The sequence below is a fragment of the Adiantum capillus-veneris genome, chromosome 20, assembly GCF_014529385.1.
Source record: "Adiantum capillus-veneris isolate H3 chromosome 20, ASM1452938v2, whole genome shotgun sequence".
In the NCBI taxonomy this organism is placed as follows: domain Eukaryota; kingdom Viridiplantae; phylum Streptophyta; class Polypodiopsida; order Polypodiales; family Pteridaceae; genus Adiantum; species Adiantum capillus-veneris.
The window spans coordinates 72,907,634-72,923,162 of NC_140950.1; the positions used below are offsets into that span (position 1 = coordinate 72,907,634).

Sequence of the window (15,529 nt, forward strand, 5' to 3'; positions counted from 1 at the left end):
TATCCGCCTGGACGTACGTGCACATGACATAGCAAAAGCTTATTGGGTGAGAGTTGTATTTGGATCTGGGCGAAGTGAGGCAACCCGGACCCCTCGCCCATCCTCGGGACTAAGTGACACGGGCATGGGAGGGTGGGATCTACGACCGGGGGATTGTGGGCCGTGTGGCGGCGTCGAAAGTAATCTAGGGTACCCTAGATTACTTTCGGCTGTCGCCGTTTTGCATACGTGTTTTAAGTAAATTAGGGGCCCCACGTTTCAGAACGCACTCATAGCGTAGTGGTTAGGACATGCGCCTCTCATGGGTGGGGTCACGAGTTCAAACCTCACGCCCGCAAAATGGGGTACCCTAGATTACTTTCGAAACACGGGTACCCTAGATTACTTTTTACTCTAGATTACAAAAGTAATCTAGGGTACCCGCATTCCAGATTTACGGAACACAATCCCCGGCCGTAGATCCCACTCTCCCCCGCCCGTGTCACTTAGTCTCGAGGCTCGCCCATCCTTGAGATACGGTGGACAGGAAGAAGCACTGAGGCAGGAGAGAAGAAAATTGTTTGCGAGAAAAAACAAATATTACCATGTCCAATCATCGTGTGATAGAACAGGCGCCCAAGCCAACTATTTTGGGCAATTTCCGTCCCCGTGTTTGACACGGACCTTAGTTACATAAGCACCTAACGAGTCGGGAATGTGTAGGTGGCAGTGTGTTGCCACGTGTAAGACCTTTCAATCCTTCGTTTCGTGAAAGTCTTCCTTCAATGGCACGTGTAAGACTTTCAACTCTTCGTTTCGTGAAGATGTCTAGGTGGCAGTGTGTTGCCACGTGTAAGACTTTCAACTCTTCGTTTCGTGAAGATGCAAAAGTCCAAAGTCTTCCTTCAATGGCGCCTTGTCTCCCGCAGTGCCCCAACTAGCCTCAGAAATCAAGCTTGTCGATGCCATTATGCAGAATCATTGCGGCACCCTTCCCTTCTCAGCTCTTTCACCCGGACTGACACAAGCTCGAGCCCGCCATAGCCAACAGGACCGCATCTCTCACACCATCCATTTGCAGAATACCCTCATTTCCGCTTTCACATTTCAAAAGTCTGAATGCACGACACAAAGCTTTCCACGTTCTGAATCCTGATGTTGAATCGGTGTCTTTGTAAGCGTCTCCTTCTGTGTCAAGAAGCCGACTCCTCTTTCACGTGTCTTTTCGCCTCCTTTTCTCCAGTGACACACTCTTTACAGGAACTCTTTTGGTTGTTGTGTCTCCTCCTTATTCTCTTCCTTCACTCCGGTTTCCTTGCCTTAAGCTTCACCATAGCTAGCTAGCATCAGGGCGTCTGCATCAAGGCTCTTGTTTGAAAGGTGACCCTAATCATTCACTTGAAGGGTAAATTTTACCTATCCTTCATGAAGCTATATTTAGGCAAAGATTAGAAGGGCTACTCGTACATTTTTCAATATTCTATCCTTCTTTCGAAGGGTAAAAATATTTTTACCCTTCACTGAAGGATAAAAGTGCCTCCTAAGGGCGTCGAAGCCTTCAAAAATTAGGCCTGGTCTGCATTCTGCGCCAATTTGTGCTACATCAGACACTCTCTTTGTCTCCAACATGGGAAGCAAGTCTTTGCTCTTCTGGGCATTGATCTTGTTTGCCACCTTCTTGGCCACATACAACACTATTTCACTTCTACAATCCGGCCATAGCTCCTCCACAGGCAGCTTCGATTCCGACACTGATTCTATGATCAATTCTTTTGACCCAATTGTCAAATTACGCCAGAAGTTTTCTATAGAAAGGCGTCACCAAAGACAGGGAAAACAGAGGCTTTTTCATGTTGCAGTTACCGCCTCAAATTCAGCCTACAACCACTGGCAATGCCGCATCATGTACTACTGGTACAAGAAGTTCCAGCACATGCCTGGGTCAGAAATGGGAGGTTTCACAAGGATTTTGCACTCTGGCACCAATGACCACCTCATGATGGAGATACCTACCGTCGTCGTGGATGAGCTTCCGAAGGGAGTGGACCAGGTAGCAAAATCTTAATTTTACACATAATTTTACCTGCGATTTCCAAACCATTTGCAAATAGCTGAGTATTTCAGTGCAAATTAATCTTCGTTGTGTTGTTTACATTGTATCATTATGAAACGACCTGAGCACAAGAAGATTTAGAGATTTTCTCATGTAGGAAAATGGAGTCTTTTTCAGTGTTTTTCATACAATGCATAACATCATGAGCTTCTGCTAGCTAGGTACGATTGGGGGCAGTGGACCGTCGGCCCCCCCCACCGGGCCGGCGGTCCCGTGCCCCCAATCGTACCTAGCTAGGTATGCGGTGCCTCCCTCGCAGAAGCTCATGATGATGAGGTAAGTCACAATGTGGGAATTATCATGAGAATTTGTCCAAAACTTCTTGTGGAGGCATAAGCCTCGTGGAAGAGCTCACCCGAGAGCTCTCTGACATAGGAGCACTGAGAACGAACTGTCCACCTAACGGTAGGAGTCCCTATACATATAAAATGCTCTTGGCCTGTTCAGGCTTGGCCGGTCATTGCCCAAGCATCACCTAAACCATGGTGTGTTGGGCTTCACACCTGTTGCCTACTAGGGCTTCCTCACAATCCTGTGTGGTGGCCCTAGCATGAACTCCACCCCTGAACTCGGCATACACGGTGTGCTCTATGAACCATATCTGTGCATTCCATGCGTGCTCCATGATTCTGCTCCTATAGATGACATAACATATTACTTTGATAAAGCTGAACTGTTGCTCAAAGATGAGCAAGTTGAATTTCAGTGGCTAGCTTCAATTGTGTGTGCATATTTGTCGTGAATACAAATGCTGATGCTCTGACTACCTTTGGCACTACTGATATGAACTTTACATGATAATCAACTCAAGTCATTCTGCATATTCTTTCCTAGATCTTGATGGAGGTTCATTAATAATGTCTGCCAGGGATATGTTGTCTTGAATCGCCCCTGGGCGTTTGTGCAATGGCTCCAAAGGGTTCCAATTGAAGAAGAGTGAGCATGTTCTCAGCAAATTGAAAGCAGTCGAGGCTGTAAGAGAGCACTATTTAATAGTTTAAATAGTGTTTTTTTGTTCTTGCAGCTACATCATGATGGCTGAACCAGATCACATTATTGTGAAACCACTTCCCAATTTAGCCACTGAAGATATACCTGCGGCTTTTCCATTTTTTTACATTACTCCGACAAAGTATGAAGAAGTTGTTCGAAAGTATTACCCAGAGCACATGGGACCTGTTTCAAATGTGGATCCTATCGGTAATTCCCCAGCTATCATCAAGAAAGTAAGTTACTAGAGTTCTGGTCATTGGTCTTGAGATGATCATTGGTTTTTATAATTTTGATTTTTTCCTCAGTCCCAACTTGAGAAGATAGCGCCAACATGGATGAATATCTCATTGCAAATGAAGGGTGATCCAGAAGCAGACAAAACTTTTGGTTGGGTTTTAGAAATGTAATGTGTTGAAAGACAGCAACATCCAATTGTTGCATGTACTTTAGTCTGATAAAGTCATTGTTGTGGTTTTGATCAGGTATGCTTATGCGATTGCGTCAGCCGTACACGGAGTCAAACATGCTCTCAAAAAAGACTTCATGATTCAGGTATGCTTCTACTAATTTCTTTATGGGTGTAAATGCCTTGCGATTCACATCCAGGGGTTCACTTAAATCTGCCAAATAAGTGACGGTTTCTTTGTGCTTTTTCCTTCGTTTACTCGTCATTTTCAGTCTTTGTCTTGTTTGTTAATCACATGGGTGACTGCTGCCAAAAAAAACGTACCGAGTTATGGAAGTGTATGTGCATTGCACTCATACCATGTGTAAACATAAGTTGGCAAGCTTTCCAAAGATTTTTGATAAATCTTTTTGCATTTAAAAAAATGCCAAACAACGGGTAGTGAGACAGATGTTGGATGAGGCAGTGTAGCTCCCAAATATACCTTATGAGGAGAGGCTCCCCGATCAGGATCGAGAGGGTATTTCAAAGTAGTTGGAGAGTCCAGAGAGATCATTTGTGATTTAGATTCAGACATTACATGATATGTCTTGGACGAGGGAGACTGTCTATGATATCTTACAGGAGCCATGATGGTGAAGGTTGACTATTACATGGATATTAGATAGTTTGTAGATTTGTATGAGACATAGTTATCGGGTTCTCTATGTCGAAGCTGATTGGATCGGAAACTCCGTTTTCAAATTCTCTGGTTTCTGTTTTGCGGTTTCTTCAGGGAGTTCCCCAAGTTCTCACACAATTTACCTATAAAAAAGCCGTTTCTAAGCAGTTCCAATGAAATGAGCGAGCTGGTTTTGTCTTTGATGGCCTTGCCGGTCCCGTTCAGATTTTTTGCTCTAGGTGACTATGGTATGAGCCAAATTAATGATGCCGTTGTCAAAGTCGATGATGCGGAAGCATACAATGAGGGAGAGAATACATGAGAGAGAAACAGACTCCAAAGACTCTGTTGAACCAACCAAGTGGGCAATGAATTGATGATTATACAATGGGGGATAGGTATTGCTTATATACTAGCCCGGGGGCCTTGAGTACCCCTCTCAAGAAATTTCCCTAGTAAAATAAATACCTAGAGCCAAAATAAACAATTGGATCACATTGGGCCATTTACTTGAGATGCTATAATTTTAACACCCTCTCTGCAGCTTATAGTGGACATATGTAGGAAGACCAAGTCGATGAAGAACCTACCATGGAACCCCAGCAATTGATAACTCTATTGGATACACCTTGGTTATGCTACCATCAAATTTTTACCTTTGTACAATGCCACCTTGAGCACCATTTGCCTCATAGAAAATTGAACTACCATGTCCAAGAATCCACATTCGTGAATTGTGAACTAGTCAATTCCAAACTTTCTTAGACAATGAATTGTTGGAACACATTGTGTCCACAATCTGGCCAACAACACTGGATTGTCGCGCACATCCATAGTGTTTTGTATACGGCGTATTGGTTCCTTGCCAGATGTATGTGCCTTGAACTTCGATCCACGGGTTCAAACACGGATAACTTGAACTCCCACACATGGGTCCAAATCATTGTAAGGAGCTCCTTTTACCTCTCTCTGCCGCTCACAAGCCTCTCTCTGGTTGAAGCAAGTGGCGGAAACGGCCACCTGACTAGAAATTTGGCGTCGTGGCCATTGTGGCCGCCATCGTATGCCATGCCGATCTCCTCTGCCGAATCTTTATCCTCGATATTTGTCATAAAATCTAATATCTAGCCATCCCCAAGGGGTCCAAATGAGAGATGGTCTATCAAAGAGCAAGGCTAACCAATGGAGCATAAAGACCTTAGGGTTAGCTTCATTGAAGACCTCCAATAATTAGTGTTAAAAGTCCTTTGACCTTAGGTAAGCTAGGGCTGTGCTTGAGGTGGGACCCGGCCCAAGCTTGAGGTGCTTGTCATGCTTGATGGCTGAGATGCTTGAGATGCTTGAAGTGCTTGATGATTGAGATGCTTGAGGTGCTTTTCATGCTTGAGATGCTAGGGCTGTACTTGAGGTGAGATGGGTCACGGGTGCCCAAGCTTGAGGGGCTTAAGGTCCAAGCTTGTGTTGAGAACTAGGCCCAAAGTTGAGGGGCTTGAGGTGGTACAAAGGTCAAAGTAAATCCCTACAAGGAGGGGACGAGCCATGCAAGAAGGGGGGTTGGTTGCTTGACCACACTCTCCCCCAAAGGGCACCCCTTGCCCAAGAGGCAAGTAGGACACATGTCAAGCCCCTAGCTAGGTTACCCTCATGGTGTGCCTAAAGCCTATTGGTTGGCCTTCCAAGGGGTTCAATGATAATTTAGTGGATTTAATTAATTGTGTTAGCATTTATAAAGCCCTCTCTCTTAAAGGGGAAAGGAGGACACTTGTCCAAAGGCTACCCTTGTTGCTTGGTATGACTCTTGCTTGTGATTGGCTAGGTCTGGAGGGGTCCAATGAGCTTCAAGCGTGAGCTACAAGGAAGGGTCGACCAAAGCAAGTAGGGGGCTTGCTTGAGGGGTATATTCTCCCACAAACACACGCACACACACTCTCTCATTGTGAGAAGTGCAAAGTGCAAGAGCTCCCTCTCCTTCTCTAAGCAAGTAGAGAGGTTGAGAGCCTACACCATCACTCTTGGCTATTGAATGCAAATCCAACCAAGAGTCATGCTTCAATGCTTAAGCTTGCCATCTTCTCCATCTTCATTACTATGCTATTATGTATGCTAGCAATTAGAGTGATGATGAGTGAGGAACTAATTCTTTCTCCTATGAAATGTTTCTCTCTACTCAAGAACAATTGGTACAAAGTCTTGCTCTATTTGAGCTAAGAAAGCTCGCTTCTTCCGACGCACTAGGCATCGGGCTGTCTGTGATTGATGACTCCTGACTGAGAGAGAGAGAGAGAGAGAGAGAGAGAGAGAGAGAGAGAGAGAGAGTTTTGTTTATGGTTGAACAAGGTAGCCCCCATGGGATCTCGAGGTTGGAGAGAAGCTTCTCATACACTACACATATGGATGTGACTATAACATGAAGGTGATCTCTCTTTGGTGGTCGTTTTTATGGTTATGGCACTGCTGCAGTCCAATTCTTTCAGTGTCATAAAGTTTTTGGACTATTGAAGTTCAGGGAGAATTGACATATGGGAAAATTGGGGAATGGCGTTTTGATAAAAGGTCTCATCTTCTGGGGGCTCCTCCAAAGAATCTTCCTTTGCCCCCTCGAGGGGTTCCAGAGAGCGTGGTAAGCTGATTGTAGTGAATGTTACCTGAAATAGGAGTTTAAAACTTCAACTGAAAGTCCATGTTAATGTTAATGCATATTTCAGCTCAGTGAATGCTGGTTGCTTTGTTTCTTAACAAAAAAGATTCTCTCTCATTTTATCAAAGAAAGCACACACATAAAAAGAGTAGAAATAAATGTCAATGAGAGATTGAACATGCTGCATAGCATCCTCCGATTTAGACTGCCCATTACTCCATCTCCCCAAAGATTGAATGTGTTCACATGTCATTGGAGTTTTTATTTCCAGTTCTTTCTTAGGTGACCCTGGTGAAAATGGTGAATGAAGCAACTGCAAACATACCATTTTGGGAGGAAGGAAAGTAGCTGCACAATGAAAGGTAAGAGTTTGGTGTGAAGCTCTCTATAAATGGTTTTAAGAGTTGGGTGCTAATGGAAACTAGGTGTTGTGGCAGGTCTCTTGAAAATTATGAGCTTGATTTCTTTGACTATGCCTGTGTTCTTCAATTGCAGAATAGCGAGGAAAAGTCGTGCAATTATTTAAGCTTGGAGCTTTGGCTGTCTTGTGTGAATATACAATGTTCTAACCTTAATAAAATTTTATGTCATTGTATAACAGAAGGAAATCTTTTAACAGTGGATTTATATACCTTATACCTTTATATACAAGTTTGTTGTGAAGCAGGAGAGGTATCTAGCAGATGCGGCTTTTTTACACAAGATCTTATCGTCTGGCCTTGCTATAACTGGAAATGCCTCATTTGAAGTGTTGCTTGTAGGGCATTGTGCTTGTGCCAGATGCTAAATTTCAGAATATTCAATGTCCATGTTGTGGCCATTGGAAGAGGATACATCTACTTTGGTCTTGACCTTTTTGTGGATTGCTAGATCCGTTTCGTGTCTTTTTGGAGCATCTCAGTCCTACAAAATATAGCTTATTACCTTTGAGGATATTTGTCAACAGATACTAGAGAGATGCTTCTGCTAGTGCCAGGCTTCATTATGGCTTGAGTCGGCCCTGCATCTCTACAGTTATGACAAAAACACACTACGCAGATCTTTATATTGATGTATGCTCGTGTGAGTTGTGGGTGTGTGAGAGCACATACCAGTACCTAGTTCTACACCCACTATCTATTGGGCATTGACGATCTTAGTGGGGATGTAATATTTAGTCAATACTATGCATGATGGAGCTATGGCTATATTGTCTTGTGGATGACCACCATGAGTCTATACTTTGCACTTTCCTTTACCTTTAAAGGTAAATTTGGGCTTATCTTGGATTCATTTAGGTATGTAGATATGAAAGATGCTTTATGGGTGTTTGTAGTTGAATGCCATCAAGGTTGACACATACAGTCATTTACCATTAGTACACGTTCGACGACATGCGGTACTTATCGTACTACTGAAATAGAAAACTTGTTAGTTTAGCCTAGAGCCCATAAACATTGAAAAAAGTCATAAATGCAGCCCACCATGTTAAAAGTTGGTCATTTTTGGCTTGTCAATAAATAGCTCAGCCTTTACTTGAAAACTGTCCTGAACAAAATGTACTAGTTCGGTACATAATAGTTAGAGCGGATATTTCATATTAGTTTGGTGGTTACCATTGCACATGGTGGTTTCACTACATTATTCGAGGCAGATTGAGATTTTGGCAGATTTGTGTACGGTTCTTACAGCCAGAGGGCTTCATTACCACTTCTTGATTTAAGGATGTTATCCCTTGATGTATTGTGTCGTTTGGATGGAATTTTCCCCATGATATCATTGTATATTTTTTCAGGGTTTTTTCCCATATTTCTTGTATAAGGACCAATGGTTGATTCTAATATAATGCATAGGGTCATAAACCCCACTTTGTGCTCACCTAGAGAGAGAGAGAGAGAGAGAGAGAGAGAGAGAGAGAGAGAGACTTTGAGGCTAGATGTGATTTTCATGAAGGTGCCCTACTTTCTGGGTTTAGAGGGGTCGACCATCAACGGTCATCGATGATTGGGTGCAGATTTATATGTTATATGATATGATCGGCCTTAGAGGGAGTCAACAATTGAAAAAACATTGATGGAGCAGACCTTGATGGAGGCATAGAGCTTTATCTGCAATGAGTTTTTCTTTCATATGTTTGAGTGCAACCTTGATGATACCTTGGGGTTGGTTAGAGTGCTATTTATTTTTTCTTTTTGATGTAGGATTAGTGGATTCATCCTCCAAATTTTCTCAGTGTGGCCATTTAGAGGGTCTCATCTTATTTGGGGATTAGATCATAGAGAGCTCAGGAGGTGGATGCAAGACATGCGATTCGGTCCCCTACAGCATGATGCTTTATGTATGGTATATAGTCATTTTGGTAGTGAAGGTCGGACTTAACTCTTTTACTCCATCGTTGGGTGTGGAGAGAGCATTTGACAGACCCATGCACAAGAAGATTTACAAATTTTCTCATGTAGGAAAACAAAGTCTTTTCCAATGTTTTTCATACAATGCATAACATCATGAGCTTCTGCTCGAGAGCCACCGCATACCTAGCTAGGTATGCGGTGCCCTCACAAAAGCTCATGATGTTGAGGTAAGTCACAATGTGGGAGCCGGGGCCGGCGGTTTCCTGCCCCCAATCGTACCTAGCTAGGTATGCGGTGCCTCCTCACAAAAGCTCATGATGTTGAGGTAAGTCACAATGTGGGAATTATTGTGAGAATTTGTCCAAAACGTCTTGTGATGTAGGCTTCACACAAATATTAGACTTTCCTCCCATTTTTCACTGATTGTATCGCAGTTTTTATATCCTATGGTTTCAAGAGTATTTATCCCATTGATTATGTTTAACAGTATTTATCCCATTGATTATCATTGGTTATGTTGTATCGTTTTCCCTATGTTCTTATATCATGTTTTGTGGTCAAAAGTATATAAAGAGCCAAAGGTTGCAAGCACCGTTTTCTTTTGAGTGTGTGTGTGTGAGATAGATAGATAGTTCTATTATCGTCCTGGGAGGTCAAATATGACATATGGGACCAAATGAACATGTCACGTGGTGTGAGTGGAGTTCATAAGTGACTCTCGATGCTCAAAAATGGCTGAAATGAGCGTCGCAATAGAGAGTCCAGATCGTGGTTGGGAGAGGAAGGTATGTAGGGAGAGCTCATGGCTGAATATATGGGGAAAAGAGGACCTAATGTGGTCAAAAGCTGAGCACTCAAGTAGTGTGTGGTACTCATTCTCTCGCACTTGACGAGGGCATAAGGTGCAAAGTCGATGACACTCCTCGCCAGTGCCCCAACGTCCTGTCTCGTAGCGTAGAGAATGGGAGCTAAGACGAATGGAGGCAATGGTGCGGATCGCACTCAACGGGATGGGCTCAAGGATGTAGGAATGGGTTCGGTTACCTCGTTCCGAGAAGAAGAGAGATTTGTAGTTTGGGGCAACGTGTGTGGTGTAATGGCTGAAGCGAGAACCTCCGGATTTCTCCCAAGCCATGATACATTGGCGTTGTAAGAAGGCCTCATTAACTTGGGAGTCGATCGACGCATCCTTGACCAAGTGACATGCATCCCATCTTCCAAACCATTTCTTGATATCAAGCATCCACCCCGAACTTAGTATTTTGCTCTTGCATGTCTTTTGAACCTTTTGATTTGCTTCATATGCGATTCTAGGAAGTCGATGCAAAGGGCTACGTTGTGTCTTACGCATGTACTCCACAACCCTTTCCATGCCCAAGACCTCAATGGGAAGCAATCCGGACTCAAGAAGTAAGAGCATGTAGGGTGTTTGTGTCTTGACTTGGAGAAAGTTGGTGAGAAAACGAGAGAGAGAGAGAGAGAGGAAGAAGAGTTTTAACGTTGTAAGGACAATCCCACAAGAGGGAATTAGGATAACCAATCTACTATGCTTGGGTGAAAGGAATGTTATTCCAGTTTTGTCGTCTTAAAAACACACAAACAGCCACACATCCATATGAGAGAGAGAGAGAGAGAGAGAGAGAGAGAGAGAGAGGATTCTATAACTTGATGGGAAATGTAGAGGTTTGAAATAGGTTCAATGGTAAAGATGGTGAAACAAGGAAAAAAAAGGAGAGGTGTGGTTGCTAAAGGGGAGTGACAAAGTTGTGAGAGTAATCGTCGAAAAAGCGAAAGTCATAGTGAAATGTGCTACGTTGTACATCTACAAGTATAACAAAAACCCTATGAAGCTTGTTATTTACGAAAAAACATATAAGCGAGTGTCTTTCCAAAACATGGTGAAAAAATGTGTGTTGTTTTGAGAGAGAGAGAGAGAGAGAGAGAGAGAGAGAGAGAGATGTAGCCAAAGATTTACAGCAAATGCGATTTTCTTAATAGCTCATCAGTGGTGTAAACTAAACAGAAGAAAGGGAAACGATTTAAATAGCAAGTGAGTTTTCATTCCCAAAAAGGATACAAAGTTTAAGTGAGAGAAAAGACTCTTTGGAGGGAGAATCTTATACATTTTAGGGGGGTTGGTGGTGTCTTTAAGAAAGGAATTTGATACAATCAAGGATGTACCCTTCCATAAAGATGGAGGGAAAACATGGAGAACTAAAGAAAGAAAAGATAGGACTACTCCAACACAAGGAGGGCCTCTAGGACTTTTATTACGAAAAATAGGTATAGGAGAATGGGTGTCCATGGAAGTGTGGTAATACCTCATGTGGGCGGAGTCGAGCAGGATGCTAGATACCATTGTCTAAAGGGTGTTGAAAAAAGAAAGGGTGGTGGTTGTTCATGGAAAGGAGTTTGTTGAGGTTGGGCGAGTTCAACCAACAAATTATCGGTTTGAAAAGATGTGAAGTTCAAGATTAATGGATAGTCATTTGCAGAGGTTTTATTGATGGAATGAGCTACGTTGAGCCGACGTTTTTGGGGTGAAAAGGGTACTTTGATAACGGAGGGGTGGCGGGGGGGTTCGGATTTCTTTTCAAGGAGCAATGATCTAGAATTATAAGAAATTGTAGAGAAAGCATGCCATCAACAGAGGGGAGGATATCCTTTTGCTCTTAGTTTAGAGAAGAAAAAGTTGAGAATAGAGATGAACCCTAAAGAAGTGAACTCTCTAATGATCTATCTTTTAAACTCAAAAAGGGTAAAGGCAACTCTTCATAAGAAGATTGATTCTCTCTCAATAGAAGATTATAGAACTAGGATTTTAGATGGCATTGTGGGATGTTAAGATGATATCATTCATCATTTTTAGACACATTTGGAGCCATTTGTGAGCTCATTGACATAACAATTTTGTCTAAGGCACTTAAAGATAGATCTACATTGTCATAAAGATTAGACTGTGCAAAAATTGGGGCAAATCCATCCCAAAAATATACGAGTGTACATTGGGAATTTTTGAAATCTAAGGGGTATTTTGGTAATTTTCCCTTATCTAGATCTCAACTGATAAGCAATGGTTTGCAAAAACTCCAAGTTTGTGTTTCAAGACATAATTCATGTTTTCTTATTGGATCGCTTCAAGTTATTGAAAGGACTAGATTCTGATTGGAGTGCCCATAATGTTCCTACACAGCCAATTATAATTCCCACACATAGACCAGGTCAAGCAACCCAATCATTAATCATTGTAAGAAATGAATGTTTATTGCCGTTTGGATGGTTAGGAAAAGTTGTAGGACTCTCCTTAGGGTTACATGCTTTAAGAATGGGATGTCCACAAAGGCCAAGATCTCCTCTGAAGCTCATGTTGGACTGAAATGCAGATCCAATTGGAATGCGTCCATCTAACTCTTTATGACACATCAAAAACTTCAAGACTAGTCAATTCAACGAACATTGGTGGAATTTGACCTTGTAGCTCATTGTAAGATAAGTCCAGTGATTCCAACACATGTAGTTTGGAATATGCAGCTGGAATGGACTTTGAAAGCATGTTCCTGGAGAGATTGAGGAAATGCAAGCCCACCAATTCTCCCAACTTGGATGGTATTGTACCATTAATAAGATTGTTGGACACATCCAATGAAGTTAATACCACAAGCTCATAGTCATATGTGGTGCTCATTCCCTTGACTACAATGTTGACTTCCTCCTCAAGACGGTCCAAGTTAGATAGAATTTGGGAAGATTTATTGACATTCAAGAAAGCTGGCAATTGTAGGTCTGTTGGGAGAGCTCCATTTAGATTGTTGCTGGAGAGATCGATATGTTGTAAGTTGGGAGTGAGAGCTCCAAAGGATGGGGGGAATGAACCACGCATCTGGTTGTTAGAAAGCAATAGTGCACTCAATTGGTTGTTATTGAGTTTTAAAGTTTTAAAGTGAGCTCCAATTACTCCAAGCTCATAAGGGATGCTACCCACAAGAAGGTTCTTCCAAAGAGATAGGGAACTTGGTAGGGATAGGGCCATGGAGAAGGCAGTGGCTCAGGTCTAAAAACTGCGTGTATGGAGGAAGCTGAGACGTCGAGAGCTCAAGAGCGAGGGGATTGCTAGAGAGGTCGAGGGTTGGTATACTGAAGTTGTAGAGAGCAAAGCAGTTGAGTATGTCAGGGCCAGTGAGGTTATTTCCTGCCGGTACAAGAGAGTTGAGAGTCTGATTTAGCAGAGGAAGCATGCCTTGGCACACAAAATCTCCAGGTTGTAGACCTGTGGATGCTAGTGCTAGCTCCATTAGAGGCAATCTAAATAGCCAACCTGGTAGTTTCTCACGGCCGCCGCCTATGCTGTTGCCAGAGAGATCCAATATGCTCAGGCTTGACATCTGTTGCCATTCTGTGGGAAGCACACCGCTCAGGCGGTTGCCAGCAAGGTCAAGCTCCAAAAGCTTTGGAGAGTTGAAAGCTGGGAAGGCACCTGAGAATTGATTTCCATAGCTGTTATCGGAGTATTGCAAGATTGGGCAATTGCTGGGTTAAGGATGCTGGGATCGGCCCCAAGAGGGAATTGAAGGGAAGCGAGAGCATGCGGAGTACGGGGAGATCAGAGTGGGCGACAAATTCCTGTAGAGTAGAGGTGAGGAAGTTGTTATCCAGAAAGAGCTCTTGCAAGAGAGGGGTGTTGTTGAAGCGGGGAAGAGAGCCAGACAAAGAGCAGGTGTCAAGGTGCAGAGAAGTGAGGTTTGGGAAAGAAGTAGTGAAGAGAGGAAGGGAAGAGGGGGGCAAAGAGCATAAGTGAGATTTGGATTTCGGCAAGGCCGGAGAGGCTGAGGAGCGATGGAGAGTCGATGCGCAGGCCTAATTCCAAGCCAAGGGAGTGGAGGTGGGAGAGGTGAGAGAAGGAGGGGGGGAAGGAGGTGTTAAAGCGCAAGGATTGGGAGGGGTCGTTGTTGGAGTACAAAGAGAGGATGAAATCTGTTAAGAGAGGGAGATGGGTGGAAGCACAGTAGGGGATGAGGAAGCGGTGAAGGCCAACATCAAAATTTCCATAGACACGAGAGAAGCGACTATTTTGCTTAACGCTGCTACCAATATCCTTCCAAAAAGGTTTGCCGAGTTTCTTCCTCTCGCGTGCGTGCGTGCGCACGTGTGTGTGTGTGTGTGTGTGTGTGTGTGTGTGAGAGAGAGAGAGAGAGAGAGAGAGAGAGATGTAAAGCAAGATGAGACGATCATTCGTGCGTCTGATGGCAAAATGAACGCACCCTGTTGGTCGTCACTTTGCGCACATGAGGGTCTTCAACTAGCATTCATTGCAGCTGACATATTGTTGATGTTCAAGGTGGAGAGTAGGGAGGAACCACGGAGCTCCACGTTAGTGTGTAGCAACTTTTACAGACCTGCAAGTGATTCAAGTGGGCTCCTGCCATGCGAACACAGGGAACGTTTGGTGAACGTGATGAAGGGGGGGGGGGGGGGGGATTGAGAAGCAAGTTTTATTCCAAGAAGTGTTGGAAGGAATAGTACATCTTCTTCCAAGCTAAAGTTTGATAAAGACTATGCAAATTGTATCAAACTAGCATTTTGTAGTAATGTTGGTTGTCTCTTTAAGTAGCAGACTGACATTTTGTACATTTCCATATCAATGACAAATGACATTTTGGTTAAGGTATCTTATCTTGTTTGGTTTATTGTTCAAATGTCTTGTTTTATATCTTATTTTTTTTATATTATTCAAATGTCTTGTTCGATATCAATGTCATCAATATTATATGCCTTCACAACACTATAGATAGGCCAACCCGGTTTAGGTTTGTCACCCTTTCTCCTCTTTCTCTTTCTGTGAGCGATAGGTCAAGAGATATGGGTAAGGATTCTGGCTCCTCTTCCTCATTTCCTGTGACCAAGAAGGAGAAGAGATGCAATGTGAGTGCTTAGGAGAAACAAAAGAAGAGTTCCTAATGCAAGTGCCAATTATTTTATATGCATATGAGAAATTGTCAAATGCATGCATGTTGAAAGATGGAGTCGATGAATGCTTCAAGGAACAAGTGTAGCACATGAGACATCAAAGGATGTCGTAATAACTTCCATGTTTCCAAGAAGGTTTTTCGATGTAGAAGCTTCTTCAATCAAACCTCACTGTGCTCATTGCATGAGTGTCTTATGGACTTGCTCCTTCACTTTGCCAGACTTAAATACATAGACTTCGACTCTTTTGCTCACCTACACCAACATGAGTGTCACAATATAAACATGATCAACTTTTCCAGCTTGAGCAGTACCTAGAATAGCTAAGATGCTTAGACCATAGAGAATATTACTTGAAGCTTTGGGACTAACGCTTCGCTCATTTAGTGGCTTAGTTTTTCGACTCTAATTTTTTATGACATGTATTTTTAATGCCGACTTGGAC

The 15,529-nt window shown here is 43.0% G+C and overlaps 1 protein-coding gene and 1 pseudogene across 2 annotated transcripts; one reads left to right on the forward strand and one right to left on the reverse strand.

Annotated features, from left to right (window-relative positions):
• The first annotated feature begins 920 nt into the window (after positions 1 to 920).
• LOC147432728 (hydroxyproline O-arabinosyltransferase NOD3-like) lies at positions 921 to 9,227 on the forward strand (annotated as a pseudogene). The gene is made up of 10 exons (XR_015185574.1): positions 921 to 2,029; positions 2,961 to 3,028; positions 3,117 to 3,318; positions 3,391 to 3,488; positions 3,568 to 3,637; positions 6,494 to 6,565; positions 6,659 to 6,772; positions 7,073 to 7,134; positions 7,228 to 7,462; positions 7,552 to 9,227. The product of XR_015185574.1 is annotated as a hydroxyproline O-arabinosyltransferase NOD3-like (transcript).
• A 2,270-nt stretch (positions 9,228 to 11,497) lies between these two features.
• Positions 11,498 to 14,537, reverse strand: LOC147432729 (uncharacterized). Its single transcript, XM_086491635.1, has one exon. It carries the CDS (start codon positions 13,148 to 13,150, stop codon positions 12,533 to 12,535), a length of 618 nt encoding a protein of 205 aa, XP_086347761.1. The 5' UTR covers positions 13,151 to 14,537; the 3' UTR covers positions 11,498 to 12,532.
• Positions 14,538 to 15,529: the final 992 nt, after the last annotated feature.